General features: G+C 38.1%; 1 protein-coding gene across 2 annotated transcripts in view; it reads right to left on the bottom strand.

The window, feature by feature from the left end:
- Positions 1 to 26,208, bottom strand: part of gas6.S (growth arrest specific 6 S homeolog) — a 46,236-nt gene that overhangs the window by 7,703 nt on the left and 12,325 nt on the right. For both annotated transcript variants that reach the window (XM_018248310.2, NM_001093113.1), the window contains 8 exon segments: positions 22,663 to 22,687; positions 17,524 to 17,583; positions 12,066 to 12,188; positions 10,373 to 10,495; positions 7,860 to 7,985; positions 6,925 to 7,046; positions 6,696 to 6,814; positions 1,828 to 2,017 (listed from right to left, as the gene is read on the bottom strand). In XM_018248310.2, the coding sequence (XP_018103799.1) occupies positions 1,828 to 2,017; positions 6,696 to 6,814; positions 6,925 to 7,046; positions 7,860 to 7,985; positions 10,373 to 10,495; positions 12,066 to 12,188; positions 17,524 to 17,583; positions 22,663 to 22,687 (888 nt within the window).

Here is a 26,208-nt window from a genome sequence, read left to right as displayed (position 1 = left end):
TTATTTGAATACAAGCCCCAGCAGCAGGCAACCAATCAGGTCTGCTGGCCAATTTCTCATATTGTGAACCATAAAGCAAACTCCGATGTGTTTTGATTTAAGTATTCTTGGATTCTCATTTGGAAAGAGTGTACTAGGTCACATTCACATTTATCTTCTCATGCTTCTTTAAAGTCCCACGAATAAAGTGGTATAGGTTTCTTCTCTTTGGGTGGGGTTACATAATCAATGTAATGTGCCTGCTTTCTAAAGGAAAACTATATAGCTGGCACAAATTGTATGGAAATAAGCCACATTGACTTTCTGTCAAGGAAAGACTTTAAGGAAAGCAAAGGTAACTATGTCCTTGCCAGGTGACCTGTGATTAATGAGCTGTTACATTTCTCTCTCTCACAGTACTTGTCTGGTGACACATTTATGACCTGACACAAAAATTTGGTACAGACATAAATGACAAAGGATTTTATGACACTAACGCTCCATATTCAACTTCAATTAAACTATCAGTAACATACTCACTCATCAGAAACATCTTGATTGTTAGCAACTACCTCTTACTGTAGAAGTGCATATAAAGGGATGTTCTAACCTTCAAATACAAATCTCACAAATTAGTTCTACTTATGGAGAGCATGAGTAGAGAACACTATCTTGCAGCATAAGTGATTATGTAAGGGATTCTATAGTGTACAAACCAATAAGGCTAAAATAGCCTCAAAAATGACTCCAAAGTCATGTGACTCCTTACAGGTGCACCATTTGGGAGTACATCTGCACTACTCCATTAAGGTACACCACCTCCAATATAAATTAGGGTTTAACTTTAAAATGGTAAAAGGTAAACCAAAGATTTCTATTTGGGACATGGGCAATATATACCATCTATAGACTTTTCTAAACTGTTAAATATTCGCAAGAGGGCATAGACATTGCTTTCAATGGCAGATCAACACTAAACTGTTAAAGCTAAACTAAATTTAAGTTCTGGAAGACAGCATACTAAAAGGCTAGACATGACTCTATACTCTGAAAATGTTACCAGAATATTCCTATCTTTGTACCCCTGTACAAAATTCGGAAAAAGACATTAAGTAGCTGGGTTTATTTGGTTACTTTTTCAGAACCTCTCAAGATGCATAGTAAAGACAAAACGTTATATTTCCCCATCCTCTAGAATGAAACTCTTGCTATTTTTTTTTCATTTTCAAAGTATTTTCACTACAATTACAGTGAGTGCCAATCCTCCTTTTTAATATATATATATATATATATATATATATATATATATATATATATATGTATATGTATATATATATATATATATATATGTATATATATATATATACACATAGATATATATATACACATAGATATATAGATATATATATATATATATATATATATATATATATATATACACATATACGTAGATACATACACAAATAAACTGCTGAGTGGCTTTGGGGGCAGCCATTCAAGCACAGTATACACATTAGATTACAGATATGTTCTGAAGAATCCCATTGTATACTACAGAGCTTATCTGTTAACTGCGGTGTATCCTGTACCTTTTTCAGCTTTGAATGGCTGCCACATGGCTACACAGCAGCTTGTGTATATAAACTATAGTAGTGTTTCTGAAGCAAATACACCAGTTCTACAAGTGCAGCACAACACTACACTATGGTTTCATTTCTTTAAAAGACTTTCATTTTTTGCTGTTACTGTACCTATAATGTCAGTCGGTGCAAGTTAACACATGTACTTGTTATTAGGTGCATTGAGACCCCTGCTGTTCTGGTTATGAAATGCCAGTGGAATACTCACTGTTTGCCACATTCCATGGTTTATAAGTGGGCCACTGCTGGTTACTCTGCCTATTCCATTATACTTCAGCTGCAGCTCCAATCTTCCATTCCGCAAAGCTAAAATAATCCAGGAACTGTCTTGATGGCCTCCGGCAAAGAAAAGGACTCCTTCGGTGTCAAAGGTCCGAAATTCGAATTCTGCCATAAGTCTGCCAGGATTTCATAGAAAAAACAAACAGTTAAAAGTGAATATAAGCAAATCCTAAAAGAAAAATAAATCAGTATACTAAATACATATATTCTGCAAATTAATTAAATTTGGATTTAAAGAGCTATTTGTCAACACAGAAACGCTTGCAAATGGTGATAATATGGCAAGTACAGTATAATACAGTAATATGTTGCAGTGGCAAGATAGCTTTGGTTTGCCCTTATAGTAATCTCCAGAAAATGCCTTCAACAACACAGGAACAATCTGCACTTTTGACAACAACAGTAAACTAAGTTTACAAACCCATTTATGTAACAAGGCACCGATTTCTCAAACATCAAATGTAAAATAAAGTGTGATCAAAATATAACTTAAGGAAACCCTTAGGAAGTGAAGCCACTCAAGTTCTTGGGTAGGCACAATCGTTTTCATCAGAAAAACAGGCCTCTGTCTCTTCTTTTACTTGCTATGTACACACCAAATAAACATTACATTTCCGTTATTGTACACATACTTCATGAAAAAAAAGCAATTATATTTGTCTGACATGATCTGTCCTTCATAAAGCCATGCTGATTATTACTCATAATACTGCCTCGATCAAACAGCTAATAGAGAGCACTATTTGCTAGAAGTTTGTATGTTGTCCCTGTACAACATTTTGCGTTTCTTTTGGGTACTCCGGTTTGCCACACTCCAAGAACAAAAAAGCTAATTGGCTCATGGTAAAACAGATCATAGTGTGTATGTGTTACAGACTAAAGCTGGCCGTAGACGTACAGATTTTACCCTTGTATCCGACGAATAAATAATCTGACATAAAATTATAATTAACCCTTTTTTCTAACCCCAGAGCAAATATCTATTTTATTAAAGCATCATATTACATCAGTAATTTAAATTTTTATAGTAAACAGTATTGCAATGGTTTAAAAACATTTTGTCTTGGTATTGGAGAAACAACAACAATATATGGTATAACAACAAGAAAAAAGAAGAGACATTGAAAAAAGTAGCATTATAAACAATAGTCAAATTAAGGAAATTAAGTATCAATCAAATTAAGTATTTAGATAATACACAAGGAGAAAGAGTCCCTCCAAACCTATAATCTATCCAGGGCTGCCATAAGGATTAAAGGAGCAAATGTTTTTTTACTAACACTTAGTTACTAAAGCTATGATACCCTTCTATTAGGTGTCCTTTAATACCCTGTAAACTACAGTTTCCACCTTACAAAAATGCTTTATTCTGATTGTATTTTTTCCAATCCTTGGTTTTAGAATAGTTTGATTGATTGAGTGAAGTGTTTTTTAGGCCATAGGCTCCTAAAAGTCTTGTATTGTCACAATACCTCAGAAGGAACTTTCAGAATTATCTTATTGCTTACAAGATCACCAATACAGGTATAGTATCTATTATGCAAACTTGTTGGGACCTGGGGTTTTTTGTTGTAATTTGGATCATCAAATCTTAGGGTAAGGCCACACTAAGCGATAGCGCGGCGATTTGACTCGCCGCGACTATTCGCCGCGACTTTTAATCCTCAATCGCTGGCGAAACTTTGGCGCTGGCGTCTATGGGGAATCGCTGCGTAAAAACACACGCGGCGATCTTTTTTCTATTGTCGATCGAAATCGCCTCGCTAGGCGATTTCGAGCGACAATAGAAAAAAGATCGCCGCGTGTGTTTTTACGCTGGCGATTTTGCGCGATTTCCCATAGACGCCAGCGCCAAAGTTTCGCCAGCGATTGAGGATTAAAAGTCGCGGCGAATAGTCGCGGCGAGTCAAATCGCCGCGCTATCGCTTAGTGTGGCCTTACCCTTAAGTCTGCTAAAAATTATTTGAACCCAATAGGACTGTTTTGCTCGTTAAGTACGAGGAATTGTTTTATTATCACAAAGAAAAGGGAAATCCTTTTTTTAAATGAGAATTATTTGCTTAAAATTGAGTCTATATGGGGGATGGCCTTCCTGTAATTTGAAACTTTATGGTAACGCATTTCCAAATAAGAAATCCCACACACCTGTCCAGCTTTGAGGCAATATGGAAAAAAAGTATTGTTGGTGAGGCTAGAAGACAAGTTTGAGAATCTGTTAATCAAGGGACATAAGTTTAAGCCTAATAACATGCTATGATCTGGATCTCCCAAAATGAGCAACTTTTACAAACGGTTGTATATAGTTTCAGAGGTTCTTTAAAGCAGCATTGAACGTGCCTATACAGAATGGTAATAAAATATGGGTGCCGGGTCCAAATGTCTTGGAAAATCACATTAGGAAAGTCTTCAAAATCAGGATCGTTTCCATGGCCTAGGCCAGCAAGTAAAGTAAATCCTAAAGCCAAATGGTAACTCACTTATAAGTTTGTTTGCCAGAAATAATTCTGCCTCTAATGAAGACAGCTTAAAATGTCAAGTAGTGGTTTTAGAAACAAAATCCAGACAAGCTCATTGCCAGATGTCCAGAAGCCAAAGCAGAAGAAGAAATAACCAAAATGAAGTTATAAAGTAAATATTTTTACAGCCGCCTAAAATAAATATATAAAAAAGCAGAAGGAATGCCGGGATCACAGAGGGTTCCATGAATACATTTCAACTTCAGCTGGTCTTAGAGCTGACTAAACAGAAAAGAATCTGATCGGTAAGTCTGAGTGTATTAAAAACATTTAAGCTTGCCATACATGCCCACATGTTTGGGTGAGAGAATGTGAAGCTGGGCAGATTGGCATCACCCATCCATATTGGACATTTAGCATTAGCTCCCCTTTCTAGTTGATAGTAGCAAACAAATATCAAATTCTCACTGCACCTTATAAATGCTTTGGAAACTGCAATTACAAAAACACCCTCCAACACAAACACACAAAGACACCAACCAACTAGTAAGAGTGTTAAATATACTGTATAGGAAACGTGTAACCGTTCCAATTAAGTACTTGCTTTGTGCACAGATATAGAAAAACCTTTAAATCTCAAAATGGGATATGGCTACATCAACTGATTTCTGATTTCATGGAAAGGTGATGCTGTATTACACTTTCTTAACAAGTGGGGACACAAGACTACCTCCTGAAATTACAGAACACAGTTTGTGTGTCATCACTTGGAAAGCATCATTTATCTTGTTGCCATTACATTATTTACATTTATGCATACATTTCCTTGGATCTCTGGATAAGTCATTTTTATGTCTGGTTTCTGCAAGCACCTACAAGTACTGGTTTCAGATATTTTTAACTCTTGTGTAAGAGATCATGCTTGGGAGTGGGCAGTGTTGTCCATAGCTAATGTCCCATCTGTAGGGTATACCCCACATGAGTTGAATGCCAAAGTTTTAATCAAGAAAAATCTGTTTTCTGTTATTTCTTAAAGAGATAGTGTCATGGGAAAAACATTTTTTTTTCCAAAATGCATCAGTTAATAGTGCTGCTCCAAAAGAATTCTGCACTGAAATCCATTTCTCAAAAGGGCAAACAGATTTTTTTTTATATTTAATTTTGAAATCCGACATGGGGCTAGACATATTGTTGAGTTTCCTAGCTGCCCCCAGTCATGGGACTTGTGTGCTCTGATAAACTTCAGTCACTCTTTACTGCTGTACTGCAAGTTGGAGTGATATCACCCCCTCCCTTTCCTCCCCCCAGCAGCCGAACAGCAGAACAATGGGACGGTAACTAGATAGCAGCTCCCTGACACAAGATAACAGCTGCCTGGTAGATCTAAAGACAGCACTCAATAGTAAAATCCAGGTCCCACTGCGACACATTGAGTTACATTGAGTAGGAGAAACAACAGCCTGCCAGAAAGCAGTTCCATCCTACAGTGCTGGCTCTTTCTGAAAGCACATGACCAGGCACAATGACTTGAGATGGCTGTCTACACACCAATATTACAACTTTAAAAAAAATACACTTGCTGGTTCAGGAATGAAATTTTATATTGTAGAGTGAATTATTTGCAGTGTGCACTGTCATTTATAAATAAAAACTACATCATAAAAATCATGACAGAATCCATTTAAGCTAAACAGGCAAACAGGAACATTGAGGCCACTCAATTTTTGGCCCTTGTCAGGTAGATAACTAGATTACTAGTGTGCATATAATTCCCCTGCATAATGGACTCCTGCCAGTAAAACAGGGGGTTGTATTCTTTTAATTTTACTTATTTACCTCGCAAAGACCAACGTGCAGTAGATTAATTTTCCCTATTTAGCTCAAGTAATAACAAAAACTATAGATTTTTCTTTTTTTGTGATTAAAGGGGAACTATTGCAAAAATGAAAATTTAATACACTGAAATAAGAAGCTTTCTAAATATAATTATCATTTTGCCTAGAAAGATTCACTTTGACCAATGCCAGTGACCAATATGTTCAAATTTAGTCCAGTACTTTCTGTAGTATCCACAGATGATGCTGACACATATTGCAGAGAGGAGAGTTTATCATATACAGTGACCATGGCTGACAATTTCCATCATTTGTAGTAAAAAGGCATCAAGTTTACCCAGGTGCAGTAACCAACAGCAACCAATAAGATGCTGGTGACCAGTAATTGCTACATGTTGATTGGTTGCTATTTATTACCAGACCTGTAGCAAACTTTGTATCTGTTTTTACTTAAGCTCCTTCAAAGTGTGGAGAGCAAACTTCGTGCTCACACGTACCCTCACCTGGTGGGTTGCTTTCTCTTAAAGCGCAGTCGGATGACAGGTGTGCCGCTGAACATTCTTCCAAGGTATAGAGAATTTCTACTTTTTTCAGAGGCAAAAGGAAGACATGGCAATATATCCTGCAAATGAAAGTCATGTTTTCAGTTCAGAATCTGATAATTCAAAAAATCTTAGCTGCTGGTTTCTTTAAAGAGTCACAGCACTTATTCAGTATACCCTGAAATCGTACCTCACAAGTGTTCATGTTTTGGGACAGCTTAACTCCTCCTCTGCCATCACAGTGACAAGTGTAGCTTCCCGGAGAGTTCACACAAGTCTGCTCACAACGTCCCTCTTTGCATTCATCTATGTCTTTAAGAATAGACAGAAAATACATAATAAAAAAGACGGACCATAGCAATGAAAGTATCAGAAAAAACTATACTGCTGCTGAAGTGAAAGATGTGCACCACACAACTACCAGTGTGAGTTAAATTTGTTCTGGTTTCCTGACCCTAAACATTACAGAAATGGCACAATCAAATCTCTGTTTCATGCTAACTTCACTAATGTTTTAAAAGACCCTTTTAAAGTGATCTTAATTCTTAATCAACTGTACCTTAAAAAGAAAAGTTTTATAGAGGAAGCTCTTCTGTAAACTGACTTTTAGACTTTTATATTAAAGGAAAAATGAGTAAAAGGAAGGACCTTCTGATATTTTGCCTTGTATGCATTTGGTGTTCTTTTCCCAGTAAGTTGGGAAAATAGGACTCCCTAATAACTTGGGAAAATGTTCTCACTAGAGATTAACCGAATCCAGGAGTCAGCCTTTTTCAGCAGGGTTCGGACAAATCCTTGTGCCGAGCTGAACCGAATCCTAATTTGCATATGTAAATTAGGGGCGGGAGGGAAATCCCGTGACTTTTTGTTACAAACCAAGGAAGTAAACAAAAATTTCCCACGTTTTGCAATAATGTGCATATGCAAATTAGGATTCCGATTCGACTGAATCTTTCACAAAGGAATGGGGATTTGGCCGAATCCCAAAAAGTGTATTCGGTGCATCCCTAGTTTTCACTGTAAATCATTTTCAAATAAAGTATATATAAATACACAATGAATGCATGCATCCTATATGACCATGTCAAAAATAGCACAATGTAACATTTAAATCAGAAAATATACCCTGACAGCTCTTTGTCGACTCATCATATCTGTATCCGTCTTCACAGAGGCACACGTAGGTGCTAAGCACATTTTTGCACTGGGCTGTCCCACAGATATTGGGAGATTCTGCACATTCGTCAATATCTGAGAATATAAAATGAATCCAGTGTTAATTATGTTAGATCAGCGCCACAGGCTATGGAAAAAAGAACAAATAACAGAACCTAGTGCAATATTGTAAAGATTCAGTACAGTCGCTAGGGCATTATAGTGATTTTTACATAATTCTATCTCCACAATTAAAATTAAGCAACAAATGTGCTTATAATGCTTTATAATGTAGACTGAATTAAAGCAAGGTGCAATGTTGTTTTCTTTAAACAATAAATTCAGTAGGCGGCTTCTCCACTCTATGGTGGGATTAGTAATTTACTGATTTCAAAACAGCTTATCTGTATCAACTCCAGGGTATTTCTTTTTCTGTAACTGATTTGTTGGCAGGAGCCAATTAAGCAGGAGATTATCTGTTCACTGCTAACCTAACTCTCAGGCGATCTAAGGACCAAACATGGAGTACCTTCAGTTTCCCTGTTTGCCCTGTTGAGCTCAAAAAATAACAAAATCCAAAAGTTTATAACATGATTCAGACTAAAACTATAGCAGTGGCTAGTGCCAATTAATACAGTGGTGCTCAGTGAGAAGCTATGGCAACTAGGCTTGTAGGACATACAATAATACTTGCTTTTCTTTCATCTCAGCTTCAGCATGTGGCATGGAGTTCCAGCCATCATGGCAAATATTTGGGGATAGGCTCCATCACTTAACTACAAAAAACATAATTTTCCCTAGTTTGCTTTCTATTTCCCTCAGCAACTTCCAGTGCAACAAATGAATGTTAAAAATAGGAAGCTACCCTCCAGAAAGTTCTAATAACCCCTAGGCATCCCATTATTAAACACATTTTTCATCATCAGAATATAACAGTAAATAGACACTTGCTCCTGCACAGCAAATATTACAATAGACAGCGATGGAAGTCAAAGTTGTTTCAGGAGGATCACAAAAACATAATCACTGCAACAAAGCATTGTTATCATATGAAACAAGGGACATAGAATGTATGATGCAAGTCCAAGGATGCAATCTCCTAATGGATCCAGAAGGTCATATACAGGATTGGGGTTTTATGTTACAATCAATATTCTGAGATTGAACATTCCTAAGTTAGCACAGGGCTGCAGCCCCATAATTAGAATAAATGCATCAAGCATCTATCACTCTACCTCCCTTTCCTATACCAATTAATTATTTGTCCTTTTTAAATAAAAATAAGATATACTTTGGCAATAAAAATATATGACGAAGAATATCAAGAGTTGAGAACCTTCACCTTTCCTATTTTTCAGTTCAGATGTTTTCAGATTGTTCACCAGAAACAACGACTTTTTTCAATTGCTTTCCATCTTTTATTTTTTACCGTTTTCCAAAATTTAAGTTTAAAGTTTAATGTTCCTGTCTCTGGTGTCTCAGTCGCTGGGCCCCCTCTGAAGTTTTTTTTGCAGGGGGGCCCGGCGCCACTGCTGTTGAATCAGAAACCAACTGAACTGAAAAAAGTTTTGGAAGGTGAACAACCCCTATAAGAGTGGATAATGCACTGGCACATTCTTGGTTTTTTTTACATAATGTGCCTCCCCTAACAACACTCACATTTTCCACGAGATCTGTGGGTACCAAGTAATTCTTTGTTGGTTTCTGCAGCCGCCCTCCACAGCTCTTTAGCAGATGATCTGTGCCCCCAAAGATGCCACAGTAGCTCCCCATCTTATTTTCTGCTGACTCACTTCACATGCTCTGTGCTGCTGTCACTTACTGAGCTTAGGGACCCAATCACAATATACAGTACATATAGAAAATAAATGTCACTATATAAGGCTAATTAGTAATTAATACAGATAATTACTACATGGCAGCACATAAACCAGTGCAATTAGCATCAGAATTTAATAATCAGCCCTGTAGCATCATCTTATATTACAGACAACCCTAATTTTCTGCTTGATAATTTGTGACAACCCCTAAACTTAGCTTCTCAACAGCTGCTCAGAGCCCACTGAGCATGTGAGTGTCGCAAGATGGCAACCCACTGTGACAAGTTTGAAGTCCTGGATCATTGCTGTTATTGAGAAGATGAAACTTTAGGCTGGTGCAATATGTTTAGTATATAAAATATGGCATGTTTTTCCATATTCATTTTTAGGGGTTAGTTCTCCTTTAACTATTTCTTATGTAACCATAACATAATAAATATCTGAATGAAAAGCATGAAATAGGAGGGTGATTTAGTGTCTTGAGATCTACTGATCACCAGCTAAAGGTCTACTGGTACATCCCAATCTACCTTTTGGGCACCCCTGCTATAAAAGCTAGACTTAAGACTTTAGGTAGTACCTGAAACATTCTTTATTACAGCACTATGCATCACCAGTTGTAATATAGAAGTATAGACAATCATTTAAAAAGCAGGTACTTACCTATGCACAATTTGTTATTTGTATGCAGCCTGTACCCACTACGGCACAAACACTGGTGTGTTCCTGGCTTGTTGATACAAATGTGACTGCAATTTCCATTCTCTGTAGCACATTCATTAATATCTGCAATTAATAAATTGTTTTACATATTAAAACCAAAACAATAAGGTGCAATGATGATGTTCAGATGTTGTGGGCCAATTGTAAAAAAATATATATAATTGTAAACTAGTCTGAAAGGAAAAGCATCCTGATTTACTGGCATATTATAAGTTATAGGCATGTGTGCCCTCGCTAACATACAGACCTGAGGGCATCTGAATGACATGCAAGTTAGGGATGGACAACTACATGCCTCCCCCGCCTGCTCTTTAAAATTAAGCACAGCCTAACGCAGTTGCTGTTTGCACAATGCCCATGCAGTGAGTAAAGTATAAAGTGCTTTGCACATTGTGTGGGGCACTGTGAATGCCCCCTTATAAATAAATATACATATGTTTTAAATACAACTTTTTTGCATACTTAAAGTCCCTTGGTGCTGGTTTTTCTTGACTGGATTATACACTAATTTTTTCCGTGCACAGGGGCAGCCATAAAATGGCTTACCTGACATGAGGTGCTGTCTGCTTTGAAAATTTATATATATATATATATATATATATATATATATATATATATATATATATATATATATATATATATATATATATATATATATATATATATATTTATTTTGAAGCTGTCCATACTCCTGATTTTACATCATCCATCACCATTTCTAAAATTCAGCAGATAGAATCGGTTACAAAGTGGTGCTGGTGATATTTATAAAGTTGTGTGATTTAAAGGAACCGTAACACTAGTCTTTTAAATTAATGAAAATAGAATGTACTGTTGGGCTTTACTGGTAAAACTGCTGCAGAAACGCTACAATAGTTTATATAAACAAGCTGCTCTGTAGCCATATGGGCAGCCATTCAAAGCTGTAAAAGGAAAAAGGATACACAGCATATAATAAATAAGCTCTGTAGTATACAATGGCATTCTTTAGATTTACACTGTATCTGTTATCTACTGTGTATCCTGTGCTTGAATGGCTGCTCCATGGCTACCCATGGCAGCTTTTTTATATAAATCATAGTAGTCTTTCTAAAGAAAACCCAACAGTCTTATCAGTGCAGGGCAACAGTACATTATATTGCCATTCTTTAAAACAATACAACATTATTTTAAAACACCACAGACCTGGTGAAATCTCAACAGCTCTGAGTGCCATCCAAAATTAAAAAAAAAAAAAAAAGGTAAGCTTAAAAGAACCACTTAAACTTAAGTTTCTTTTCAACTTTTGTTCAACTTTATTTTTTTTCCAACTAAATAATTTTTTAGTATGATGTACAGAGTAAATTTTCAGTTGGTATACATTTTTTAGTATTTGTGGCGTTATTTAGCTTTTTATACCGCAAGCTCAACAGTTTGCAATTTCAGGTCCATATGACCCTAGCAATCATGCATTACGGCAAATAATAAAAAAACAACATAAAAGACAAAATTAAGCCCAATTGAAAAATTGTTTAGAATTAGCCATTCTATAACATATTAAAAGTCAACTTGGTGAATCACCCTTTTAAATGACAGTATAGAGGTGAAGGATGTAACTACTGTTTATGTTTTGGTAGAAATTAATTTTCAGTACCTCTGCTGCAGGTTTTTCCAGTCCACCCAGGCTTACAGTGGCAGAAAAAATCTCCATGCAGGTCTGTACAGTGGAGGGATCCTTCTCTGTAGCATGGGGCTGATGAGCACTGATCAGGTATATCTGTTAGGTAAAAAATACAAACATGTTTGCATGAAAAAGTGAAATCATTCAAGTAAATTTGAGACTAAATATAACATAATTAAACAAAAGTCAGTATGTCAGTATTAAATTGAGGAGTGTGAGTTACTTGAGTTTAAACAAACAAAAAAATGATGGTTTTGTTTGAACTTCCCTTTTACAGCATGTGTGTTTTAGCATACTGTACATATCACTGAAACACCCAGTAAATGTAGTCCTTGCAGTTCTCAAACAGCCTTGAGGAATCTTGAGGTTATGTTTCTCTGTGGTCTCTTGTTTCCTCCCAAAAAAAAACTCCAGAAAAATAATAATAATCTACCTAATGGCAAACTCAACCTCAGAAAAATGGTGGTGCGCAGACTCTAATAAACCGACTTCCTCCATCATATGATTGTGAAGCTAAATCAATATACTCAAAATGTTGGTGTGTAGACTCCATATAATGCCGCCATCCTCATCTCCAACGGAATTAAAATAGCGTTGATGCTTGCGGTTATTAAAGAATGGAGGCTTATCACTCCTACCTGCTTTTGCCACAAAACTCACATGGTAGGTAGTCAGGAAGCTTGTGTCAGGCAGCCTCACTAGACTGTATAGCCAGTGTGGGGGCTCATATACTAAAAATGAAAAAATTAAACAGCTTGAGAGCAAAAGACACATTAACCATTAATCTTAACAAGTGACATCACTTGTTAAAGAGTGGCTCATTACCACTTTTGCACATATTCTCTTGCATAAGTTGCTTAGTGTTAAGTAACTGGTCAGATTGATTTTGCACCACCTCCCCCCTCAAATCACAATACTACACAAATCTCAGCCTCTCTACTTTCCTCTGCTTCCCTCTCCACACATGAAGTTTACAAAGTACTCTGTTTAGCTATTCCAGGAAACTCCTCTTTCTCATATAAACTAAGAATTTACAAATCCCACTCTCACTTAAGTCTATCTCTCCTTTCTATTGCTGGCAGCTGGGGACATTTCCACAAACCCTGTCCCCTACCCCATTCCAGTTATATCACGGCCATGGGCTCGGTGCAAATTCCAACAAAACAGAACTCTTATCCATATACCCAAAACACCAGTTTATCTTTCCTGTGCTCTCTGGAGCGCCCGATAATTTGCAACAAACTCACTGCTATACATGACCATTTCATTGCCAATTCCTTCAACCTACTCGCACTTACTGAAACCTGGCTTTCTGCTACTGACTCTGCTTCACTGGAGGGTGGGGTAAGTTTGTTTCTCTCTCCCCCCTGTACTTTTAAAGTTTTTCCACCTGTTCCTTCCCTATCATTCTCCTCATTTGAGGCTCACTGCATTAGGCTCTCTTCTCCTGTTTCACTCTGCATTGCTGTCATATAATGACCCCCAGGACCAACTGCACGATTTTTGGACAACTTTTCTGCCTGGCTTCCTTACTTTCTTTCATCTAACAACCCATCCATCATATTAGGTGACTGTAATATACCCGTTAACAACATTAACAGCCCTTCTGTGTCTAAACTTCTTTCACTAACATCATTCCTAGGCTTATCTCTGTGTTCAGACTCCCCCTCTCACTCCAATGGTAATGTTCTGGTAAATCTCATATTTACCAGACTCTGTTCAACCACTAATTATACTAACTCACCCTTTCCCCTCTCTGATCATAACATGCTCACATTTCAACTTCACTAACTCCCTCCTGACCTACTGCTATTCCCCAAACACATATGTACTGTGACTTGCAAGCTCTAGATGTGTCGCATCTCTCTTCTTCCTTTGACTCTCTTCACTCTAATGTCTCGGCCATCTCTTGTCCTAATGTGGCTACCTCTGTCTAGTACAGCACACTCACCACTGCCCTTAATGAGCTTGCTCCTGAAAAAACTAAAGGTGCTAGACCCAAACCACTTCAACCTTGGCATATTGCTCATACAAAAGTGCTCCAAAAGCACTTGAGCGTCGCTGGCGCAAATCCCGCTTAGAATCAGACTTTTGGAGCTTCAAATCTGCCCTATGCTCCTATAACACCAGCCTTTCCCAAGCCAAACAAACATACTTTACTTCACTCATTAACTCCCTTTCTAAAAAAAACTGGCACAACTTTTCTCCACCTTTAAGACTCTTCTTTCCCCTCCTCCACCCCCTCCATGCCTATCTGTCTCTTCTCGAGATATTGCCGAGCACTTCAATAACAAAATTGACACTATCAGAAGTGACATTACACTACTCAATCCACCTAGACTTCCATCACCCTCCCTCCACACTCCCCAGTCTCTCCTGTGCTCCTTCACCCCTGCCACTGATGAGGAAGTCTCAAAGTTGGCCTCCTCTCACCTTACCACCTGCCCGCTTGATCCTATTCCTTCAAAACTTCTGTCTAATCAAAGCCTTAACGCATCTATTTAATCTCTCGCTCTCAACGGGAATCTTTCCTTCTCAACTAAAATATGCTCTGGTCACCCCCATTCTGAAAAACCCCTCTCTTGATCCCTCCAATCTTGATAACCTCGGCCCATCTCTCTGCTACCTTTCATCTCTAAACTACTTGAGCGCCTAGTCTACAACCGACTAACCTCATTCCTCTCTGACAATAACCTGCTGCACCCCGTACAATCTGGTTTTATACAACAACACTCCACTGAAACTGCTCTAACCAGACTAACTAATGACCTTTTAACAGCTAAAGCCAACAATCACTTCTCACTACTAATACTGCTTGATCTCTCCGCTGCATTTGACACCGTGGACCATCCTCTTCTTCTCCAGTCCCTCCGTTCACTTGGCCTTCGTGACACGGACCTGTCCTAGTTCTCTTCTTACCTCACTAATCGTTCCTTCAGTGTCTCCTACAATGGAGTAGCATCTTCTCGCCTTCCTCTTTCTGTTGGTGTTTCACAAGGCTCTGTTCCTGGGCCCCCTATTATTCTCCAACTATACTTCCTCCCTCGGCAAACTAATCAACTCGTATGGTTTCCACTACCACCTCTATGCTGACGATACTCAGATCTATCTCTCCTCTCCAGAACTCAACCCAGAACTCCTAACTCGGGTCTCCTCCTGCCTGTCCACTATCTCTACTTGGATGTCACAACGCTACCTTAAATTAAACTTCTCTAACACAAAAATGGTTCTCTTTCCTCCAACTAACACCATTAACATCCCGGAAGTATCCATCATAGCTAACAATTCCACTATCACCCCTTCTCCCCAGGCCCGGTGCCTTGGGGTTATCCTAGATTCTGCCCTGTCCTTCACTCCTCATATCCAGTCACTTATTAAATCATGTCACTTCCACCTAAGGAACATATCCAAAATACATTTATCACCCAAGATGCTGGCAAAATTCTTATTCACTCTTTCATCATATCACATCTAGACTACTGTACCTCTCTTTTAATTGGCCTCCCAATCCAGTCACCTCTCCAGTCCATAATGAACACTGCCGCGAGGCTCATAAACCTCAGCAACTGCTCCTCTGCCAATCCCTACATTGGCTTCCGCAACCTTTCAGAATACAATTCAAATTAATGACCCTGACATTCAAAGCACTTCAAAACTCTGCCCCACCCTACATCTCTGAACTCATCTCTATATACTCACCCAACCACTTACTACGCTCCTCTACTGATCTGCTCCTCAATTCTTCTCTCATTACTTCCTCACATGCTCGCATTCAAGACTTTGCAAGGGCTGAACCCCTCCTCTGGAATTCTCTCCCACGGTCTGTCCGACTTTCTCCCAACCTTTCTGCTTTCAAAAGATCTCTTAAAACTCACTTCTTTAGAGAAGCATACCCTGATTCTGCTTAACTACCAAATGCAATACAAAATATAGTACTACAACTCTCACTCACTTAATTCTGATCCTGCCCACTCCCACACCTTGTGTCTTATTCCCTTTAGATAAGCTGCATACTCTTTTGTACAGGGCCTTTCTCACCTCTTGTACTGGTATTGGTTGTGATGTTTGTAACTCCATGTTTTATGTATGTAAATAATGTGATTTAGTTGTATAAACATATTTACTTTACTGTGCTGCATAATATGCTGGCGCTATATAAATAAATGTTAATAATAATAATAATTCTGGAAACCTTGGCTGATCTGCCTGGTTTGCATCTGGAGATCACTTTCTTGGAAAAATAATCATAATAAAAAAAATGACAAACTGAGATACAAGTGTGCGGAAAAAATGTAGTTATTTTTATTGTCCTCAGTGAACAATTGATTAGGCAGCTGCCCAAAAACATGTAATATGTGCTGGGAAATTATTAACTGTTTGCACTGCTGTGTGTTGCAACAACAATAGTATTAGACATATGAGAAATAGGATTATCTGCTGACATGTACAGAAAGATGACACACATACTGTATTACTAATAAATGCTTACATTTCCTTGAAATCTGTTTCACTGTGTTATCATACAAAGTGGTCAGACAAGTTTTTCTGTATGAGCATGTTAATGTTTTTTTGTCTCCTTTTTGTACACATGGGAAACACACTTGTACACTAATTTTATTCTTCTTGCCTGAAGCACATTTAGAAAGTGAACAGGTAACCTTTAGCCTAAATACACCAGTGTGCTCTGCTCAGGGTTATTATAACTAATCCATGAAGAGAAGTTCATCAAAGCAGACTTCTTTAAGGCTCCTTCATACTAATGATTTGTGAGCAATGCTCACCTATGGAGATAGCAGTGTTTTAAACAGAAACAACTGCACATATAGACACCTTCGTGAGCCAAAGCAGACATCTGTGCTAGTTAAACTGCTAGTATTAAGAGATCCTATTATTTTTAGAAATAATATTAAGCCTCTAGTGATAAACAAGCTGGGTAAGTGTATCACGTTACATAAGCAAAACTGAAATTTTGCCATATGCAGGCCTGCAATCAGCAGCAGCTGATTGGAATAGCTTATCTTGCAGCTGTGCCCTGAGTTTCTGGAAAAGGAGGAAGGAATTGGGGAACTAGTATGGAATTTGAAAAATTCTGTGGAAACAGACCTTCAAACTACACCAGGCATAGAGCTTCCAACAACAGCAATGCTGTCAGTGTTATTAAAATATACTTATCAAATCAGTCGCTCCAGGAAAGTCATATTCATTGGGGAGTAACATTTTGTTAGGTAACCCCACTTTACCAGTGATCCCTTGTGCCAGTGATTGACCTGAGCCAGTGAATGCACACTATAGTCATCTCCAACTTCACTATAGTGTGCATGCACTGGCCCAAGGCATTTTAAACCAAAAAAAGACTTTCCTTGACCTGGCATCTATTTATATTGGTATCATCCAGCTAATACAAAAATTGACAAAGCCTGAGAACACTTACTGTGTATACATGTAGTCAGGGAGTCTTTCTTGTTTAGATGCCTGTATCGCCGATTACACTCTGTATGGGAGAAGGAAATATGTTTTATTATGTTTTGCATTTGAGTCCTGCCAAGAGTGTGTAAATAATGATAGGTGATGTACTTGCAACAGTGTGTCTGTTAAGTGAAGATTTGTGGTTAAAATGTTAACACCACGGGGGCGCATACGTGCTATGTAAGGAGAGAGCATCTCTCGTAACAGCTCCAGCCTGGGGGAACCTCTCAGTCACAATAAGCTGACAGACTAGCACTGTAACCTACCTCAGCTGAACCTACAGACATCTAAGGATGTTCCAAAAGCACAAAAACCGGGAACAACAGAGCTTATCTAACTATTTCCACAGCAGATCGGTGACGCTCCCCAAGATGGTGTCGCGGGATCCTCTCCCGCGCAGTCGGATAATTCAGTACAATGGGTGCAGCGGTTACTGCAGAGGAATTGCAGATCCAAATGGACCAACTCTATTCTAAAATATCTACCGCTATCTCAGACTCAATTGGCAAGGCAGTAGCCACATTGCAAGCGGATATTACTGAATCGGGCCAGCGAATATCGCACCTTGAAAGTAAGATGACAGAAGCGGCGATCCTATTAGCTGATGGCACATGCCAGCCCATCTTTTATAGAAATTGCTCTTGTTCTGCAAACCCCTTCTTAGGAAGGAAAGAAACAAAGATAATTTGTTTATTAGAGTTTGAGAAAGAACAGTACTGAAATGACTGAGAAGTTGAAGGAAAAGTAGAAGGAGGTGATTGGCATTCATATCCCTAAAACCTGCAACAGCCAAAAGCATCAATGTGGTTATTTTTTAAAAAAAACAAGGGTGGGGGTGCAATGAGGCTGTGACCACAAAATACATTTAAACAATTTATGTATTTTTTTAGAAGCAGCGAGGCTTATATTAGTGAGAGGAGGTTGCGAGCATGTTGCACATTTTTACATTTATACCAACTGTTCTGAGGCATTAAACATGAGGTTTACACCCCCACTCAAGAAAAGTGATATGGTCCGACACCCCCTCAAGAAAAATGGTATGGTTCAACACCACCTCAAGAAAAATAGTATGATTTGATACCACCTCAAAAAAAGTGGTATGGTTCAACACACCCCAAGAAATAAGTTATTTGGATCAAAAACTCTCTATAGAAAAGCGGTAAGATCCGATATTTCCAAAGAAAAAATGGTTCGATCCAACACCCCAAGAAGAAGTGGTACGTCCAACACACCCATCAAGATAAGTGGTATGATCGAACACCCCACTCAAGAAAAGTGGTACAGTCCGACTTTTCCAAGGAAAAGTGCCATGATTCAACACCCCCAAGAATAAGTGGCAAAGTCCGACACCCCCCTCAAGAAAAGAGGTACGATCCAACACCCCCCCCCCAAGAAATCATAAAGCACTCTTTACTGCTCTGGGACTAATGCAAACATTGTTACTCTCTTTGCAAACCCACCTCACTGATGTAATCAATAGTTGGCAACCCCTCCTTCCTGCTTGGAAGTGCAATATTTTTGACACAAAACCACCTTAATATTTAATATGAAATCTTTCCAAATCCTACAGTTTACATATTGCTTTACAGACTCAGACATGTATACTACATATGTTCAAATAAGACATTTTATAAAAAAATCTCATAAAGAACATGCCATCTAAGGATCTGACCCTATTTGAAACTATCTGTGATAATTGTCCCCAACAAAAGGACTAATATAAACTCTTTATACCCAAATGTTTATCAACCAGTTTGCAATCCACCCCCACTCACTGTACAGCCTGGGAACAGGACTGTACAGTAGGTGGGGGTGGATTGCAAACTGGTTGCATAAAAAAGGCATTAACTCAAGGGATGAAAACATAATTATGCCTCTTTATAGGTCCCTGGTAAGGCCTCATCTGGAGTATGTAGTGCAGTTTTGGACTCCAGTCCTTAAGAGGTATATAAATGAGCTGGAGAGAGTGCAGAGACGTGCAACTAAATAGGTTAGAGGGACGGAAGACTTAAATTATGAGGGTAGACTGTCAAGGTTGTGTTTGTTTTCTCCGAAAAAAGGTGCTTGCAAGGGGACATGATTACACTTTACAAGTACATTAGAGGACATTATAGACAAATAGCAGGGGACCTTTTTACCCAATAGAGGATCACCGTACCAGAGGCCACCCCTTTAGACTAGAAGAAAGAACTTGCACTGCCAGGTCATGTTGTGATGGCTGATTCAGTTAATGCCTTTAAAAATTGCTTGGATGATTTTTTGGACAGACATAATATCAAAGGCTATTGTGATACTAAACTCTATAGTTAGTATAGGTATGGGTATTTATAATTTATGTCAAAGTATGGAGGGGTGTGTGTATGGATGCTGGGTTTTCATTTGGAGGGGTTGAACTTGATGTCTTTTTTCAACCCGATTTAACTATGTAACTATGTAACTCCATTGCCAGGAGACGGTTAGAACAAAATCTGGACAGCTGCTAAGATTGTATCTGAGAATGTGGCGATATATGAACTTTCATATAAACTATTAACCAGATGGTATACGACTCCTCATCAAAGCTCCCCAATACACTTGCCTTTATGTTTCAGGGTTTGTCGATAATACATGAATAGTTGTACATATCTGGTGGGATGGTCTTTTTGCATAAACTCATTGGAAAAAAGTACATCCCCTACTGAAGCAGATATTCTCAGCAGCATTTCCACTGAACTAATGGGAACTGTTGCACAATCTCCCGATAAAAAAATCTAGCAGTCCAGATAGTTAGCTAAACATTTTTCTGCAGCAAAATGGAGCCTGACTATAAGATGGTTGACACTGTCTGGCAATAGACTTTGAATAAAATTAATGTAATTCACACAATGGAGCAGCTATAGGCTCAGGTACAGGGCACAATGAACAAATTTGCTGAAATCTGGATGCCATGTCAATTTATGTTACTAGGAAACAGCTTAATTTTTAATAATGGGAATATGTTGGGCAATATATCATATGCAGTTCATATTTAAGCTATAAGGAGAGCGGGGGACCCTTTTCTTTTACTATCTTTCTTGCTACCTTTTCCTTCTTTCTGGTTACTTCACTCTATTCCTTTAATTACTGTTATAGTATACTTCACAGCAGATGTTGTGAATATTGTAAACAATACAATATCCTATACATTTGCATTTTTTTTTCTTTCCTTCCTGAAAATAAAAAAGATTTCATCGTACGATCGAACGATTTTACTTTGACCGAATATGGCCAAATTCGATCAAAAAAATGTTGACTTCGAATACGGAAGTAATGCAATTCAATGGTCAAATTTAGACGTTTTTTACACTTCAAATTCGACCCTTGATAAATCGGCCCCCACATGTAGTTATGTGTCCTGTCCTGCTGTTAAGCATGAACTACTCCCTTCATCCCAGTATTGCTTAAACTGCTGGGGATACAGGAAGTGGCTTTTACAACAGCTTTTTGATCCCGATTTCCCATGAAAAAGGATAGTTACAGAAGAATAGTTCATTGGCAACTGTATAGGCTGACTCTGCAGCAACTGCAGAAGTACCACTGCTGTTTTCTCTAGCTATTACCTGCCTGAGGATGCTGGGTTTTCTAGTTAAGGCAACAAGCAATAATTATATAGAGACTAAATAAAAGTTTACAGTAATATTAAAAAAAATTGTCCTAAGAAAGAATAACTATCAAGACCACCCACAAATAATCCAAGTGGTTCTTTTCCGCATGTTAACAGAAGCTGGAAGTGTGGCGTGAAATAACAAGAATGTGTTTTTAGCATTTCTACAAAAGTTGTTCCACTTTCAAATAAGTCATGTCAATATGCCAACTAAGCTCTGCTTGGAACATGTTCTTGCATTGTGACACATACATACTAACATGTACAAGCAAGCACTGAAAGTGTTTGCTTAAATATTAACAAGAGAGGAATAGAAATGCACTGTCAAAAAAGATATAAAAAAGGTATGAATTCTGTAGCTCTGAAGGTGGTACATATGTACAGGGAATAAATGTATGGCACGGCTTACTGAACTCTACTTAGACAGAGGTATGGAACTATATTTTGATAAACTTGGCACCTGTGTGGGCAGTTTATAGTTCTATAAAAATATATTTTTAGTGTGATTTACTGTAAAAAGGGAGGATCCCTGATGTGCCCTGTGCATAAGCATGATCATAAATCACCTTTTATATGTTACAAAAAAAAAATTTCATGGTTTATCACGCGTAAACTTGATTGAAGCCTTTGCGATAATCTGGAATTCAATTAGGAGATACGTTTTCCCCATCAAATGTAATCTTACCCAAAGTATCTAAGGTTGACCCCCATGATGTAATTGAATATTAGATACCCATGTGGTTCCAGAATAGGTTGGGCTATGATGGTATTCCATTGTTTTGTCCTAAACATCTTAAACTACGGGCACAAAATAATTCTATTTTTACATGGAAGAATAATTTTTTACTACAATTTATTTGCAGAGGTGCTGTGCCAATGAGAAAACTAGGGGGCAGGTTACCAAGGGAGGCAAAAAAGCCACTCCTGGTACATTAAAGAGCGAGTACAATGCACTTTCCACACTAGCGATGCCCCCCCCGACACCCCACCATGCAGAAATGGTAAGTACTGGCATTGCTGGAGCCGCCTCCTGCCTTAGAAACACCATTGTTTATTTGTATCCATTCTGGAATGAAGATTCCAGAATGTAAGCTTCCAAGAGCTTTCTTTCTAAATTAAGCTACTCAAGCCTTTCAACACTTTAGTATTTATTTAAAATTCCTCTAGGCAGAAGTGAAGCATGTGTCCCTTAGTGCACACTCAGGCTTCACTTGAACCCAGGGCAATAGTTGTCCATAAGGTAGGCAGTAAGGACAAAGCCCCATTGTGGCCTCTCCCACTTCCTAACTTGCACTTCATAATGACATGCAAGTTAGGTAAGAGAAGTGCTGAAATCTTCATGCCTTCCCCCACCCACTCCTCTTAAACAGTGCTCTATTCAAGGAGGGACTCGAACAGCAATGCGGCAGACCTGTAGCAATACTGCAACAAAGGAAGGTCATGTGCAAAGTACAAATACCTAAGATGAAGTATAACACTTACCTATATATTTTGGGTAAAAATATTCCTGTTGACAGAGAAAAAAAATATCATTAACAAATTATTTAGGTTGCATATACAAACATCAAATCAGATTCTTGACAAAAAGTGTATTCTTGGAACCTTTTATGTCAGCACTGCATGAATAATTGCTCGTTTGTCATTTCACACCATTCATACAGACGATGGAGGGCCTTTAATAAAGTGGCATGAAACAAATGTTTTGAGCAAAATATGTGTCTCGAATTGTCATAGCTTGCTACTTCATGCCTTGTGTCTGCATAAACATATAAAGATACTGGCTTTTATATGTATATTATATTGGAGTAAAGGTTACAGCTCACTAACCAGTCTCCGAGCTTTTATTTTCAACAAGCCCTTATTGCACAAGAAAACCTTAGAAACAAGAAGTTTAATAGAGTCTACTAATCTGTAAGCATGAAGGTGGGAGTGAAATATTGGGCATCTGATGCACAAAAATCCCCATCCATGTAACTGACTTTGGCCACCTAGACTCTGTTTCTTGAAAAATACATTTTTCATTTTAAAAAAGTCAACAGTGTTGTAACTAGTGGGGCTCATTTATAAACACTGGGCAAATTTGCACCTGGGCAGTATCACATGGCAACCAATCAGAGGCCTGCTTACATTGCTCAACCTGCAGCTGGCTGAAAAAAGCCACTCACTGATTGGTTGCTATGGGTTACTGCCCAGGTGCAAATTTGCCCAGTGTTTATAAATGAGCCCCAATGTGTTGGACTATTAAAGTGGATGAAGTATTCAACATATATTGACATTGTTTATATTAGGACCACACTGGAAAAGTAGCAAAGGAATAAGCTACAAACAAAATAACTCAGAAAAAAGCTGTGTTGTACACTTCATTCTAAATCCTTAAACAGTCCCTTGAACTGGGAAAGCAAGTGACGTTAAATATTTTTATATCCTCTTGCTGTGACTAGAGAGCTAATGAGGAAGAAGGACATGACTTATTATATATAAATTTATAAATCTCAATCTGTAACATGTAGAACACATGGGCACTAAACATTGGCTTCGCCAAAACACAGGAGCATTGTGCAGCTAAATTAAAGAGGGTGTAAGAAAAGTTAATAATAATTTTTAATTTGGTTGTCAGACATTTCAGAAATGTAATATTTGGAAAACCATCTGAGGAAAGTATTTATTTAATCAAGTATCCCATTGCATCTTCAATACATTTGTACATTTCAAAAGTCCACTGCTTCAGCTAAGTATTTTTATCTTTCTGAGCCCCCCTTATTTAAGCATTCACAGCTTTGACTTGGCAGCAGTGTAGTGCAATCAAAATAATCCTTTCAAATACAAATAACTGAGCGTGCCATATGTCTGTTGAGACAATAGGCCATCAGAGTGATCTAGAAGATCTGCCAAAAGGGCTAAACTCCACAGGAGATTTTGTGAGATGGTGTCAGATCAACAGAACACATCCAACAAGTTGAATGTAGTTGCATAGGTTAAAATAGAACAGGACTGATATAAAAATCTGATGTGTAAACTACATGGAAGATTTGCTATCTGACCCACAAAGTCTGATCAAAATATCACATATAGTTTAACTTTTAAGTTTTTAACTTTTTAAGTTTTAAGGAAAGCTACCGTAACAGTTTATTGCCAATGGATTAAGCACAATAGTGCAAGCTCAATACTATATTTATTCTGCAGAATTCTTTACCATACCCGAGTAACCAACTCTAGAAGTTCCCTGTTTGTTTAGTAGAGCAGCTGCCATATTAGCTTGGTGTGACATCACTTCCTACCTGAGTTTCTCCCCACTTACTCATAGCTCTGGACTCAGATTACAGCAGGGAGTGGAGGAGGGAGGGGTAAAAGGGAGGGTGAGAGAGAGGAGCAAGAGGACTCAGAGCAGCATTAGTTTGAGTGTTTACTGGTGTATTTGTATAGACCTTTCTGATGAAGCTTACTTAATTTAAGCCTTTCCTTCTCCTTTAAACAAGACAGAAGCAAGGCAGCTGAGAAATTCGAAACAGAACTGCAGAAGTTTGGAAAATAACATTTTACCCATAAGTTTTTGTTTCATTAACAGTATCCCTTTACATATGACATGCATATGGATGTAATCAGTTTGTACTTTATCACTTAAAAACAGTCACATAAAAGACAAAGACATATCAGAAGTCAAAGCTGATGCATGTTTGCAATAATTGTTCTCAGCGATAGTGGGGACTGTTCTCCCCAGTGTGCGAATAATCTGCCCTTTGTCTTTTCTCACAAATGTTAAAGTAGTAGCTAAAGCTTTCAGAGCAACATCTGAAGTGAAAGCAAAATTCACCCATTTCCCAATTATCCTAGCTTTATTCTTTATCCTATTGGGTCAGGTTAACATTAATGAGCCCCAAGCAAACTATCTGAAATCACTGTGTAAAGGTAAAGCAACTTTGCATTAGTAATCACAGTATATTTAGTACTAATAATTAGTGCACTGTAAAGCATATATAAACATACCAGGCAAAAAAAGCTAGTATCAACCCTGTTTACCATACATAAGGGTGAGTGTAACAATCCTCCTTCCTAACCACCACTAAACATGGGGCAGAAGGAAAATTTTAAATGTTAAAAAAAGATTGATGCACACTCACGCAATAATAGGGTTAAGCATATTTTAAAGGGTAAGCAACAGAAACAGGTAGACCATGAAGAATCCTACTGAACACTGCTTAATGCCAGGAGGAAACATCTGTGGGATGTAAATTGCAGAGGTGCAAAGTGCTCCATGCGTGTATGAGCCAAAATAGAACTCTCCAAAACTAATACAGGAATGGCAGAGCTTAGAGAAAGGAGACATGGCAGGCACATTGTGGAGACAAAAAAGCAGAGTGTGAAGGAAAGGCAAACTGAGTTATTTGTTGCTATTACTAATGGATAATGGTCAAGGATGGCGGCTGGAGAGTTATGCAAGGCCAAACATGCCTGTCCTCGCATCATCTGACCCTAGATCTCATTACTGAAATATTGGTTGGCATGATGTACTTTTGTAGCACAGATTCCCTGCGGACTTGTCCCAGCTCACATCCATTATGTTCTCTGTGCGATTGTCATTGCAAGGGAACAGGAATTAGCCCATATTCAAAGATGAGAGAACAGCATTTAAACAATACAAATTAAATACAAATTATGTTAAAACTTAAAAACATATAACTGCTAAAGAATAACAATTGTTTACTGGTTCTTTGAAATGTCACGAGATGGCATGCAGCAATAATAACATTTCCTTTATAAAAGTAATTTTTTTAAAAAAATGTTGCAGTACCACAGTAAAGCTGGATTCTCGAACGATCGGACTTCCCCATCTCCTGACCTGCCACTAACCATTCTGATTAAATAAAGTAATCAGCCGATGTTCTGCCCCTGATGAATCCTCGATTCGTATGATCGGATCTTTGCGTCTATGGCCAGCTTTAGTCCCTGATGACTTCAGGGTAAATTTAGATAATTTAAAGCTAACCTGTCAGAATACAACTTTACCATTGTGTGGTGTTATAACCTCTT

The sequence above is a fragment of the Xenopus laevis genome, chromosome 2S (assembly GCF_017654675.1).
Source record: "Xenopus laevis strain J_2021 chromosome 2S, Xenopus_laevis_v10.1, whole genome shotgun sequence".
Lineage (NCBI taxonomy): Eukaryota > Metazoa > Chordata > Amphibia > Anura > Pipidae > Xenopus > Xenopus laevis.
Note: the sequence above shows the minus strand (reverse complement) of the source record. Positions and strands in the feature narration are given on the sequence as shown.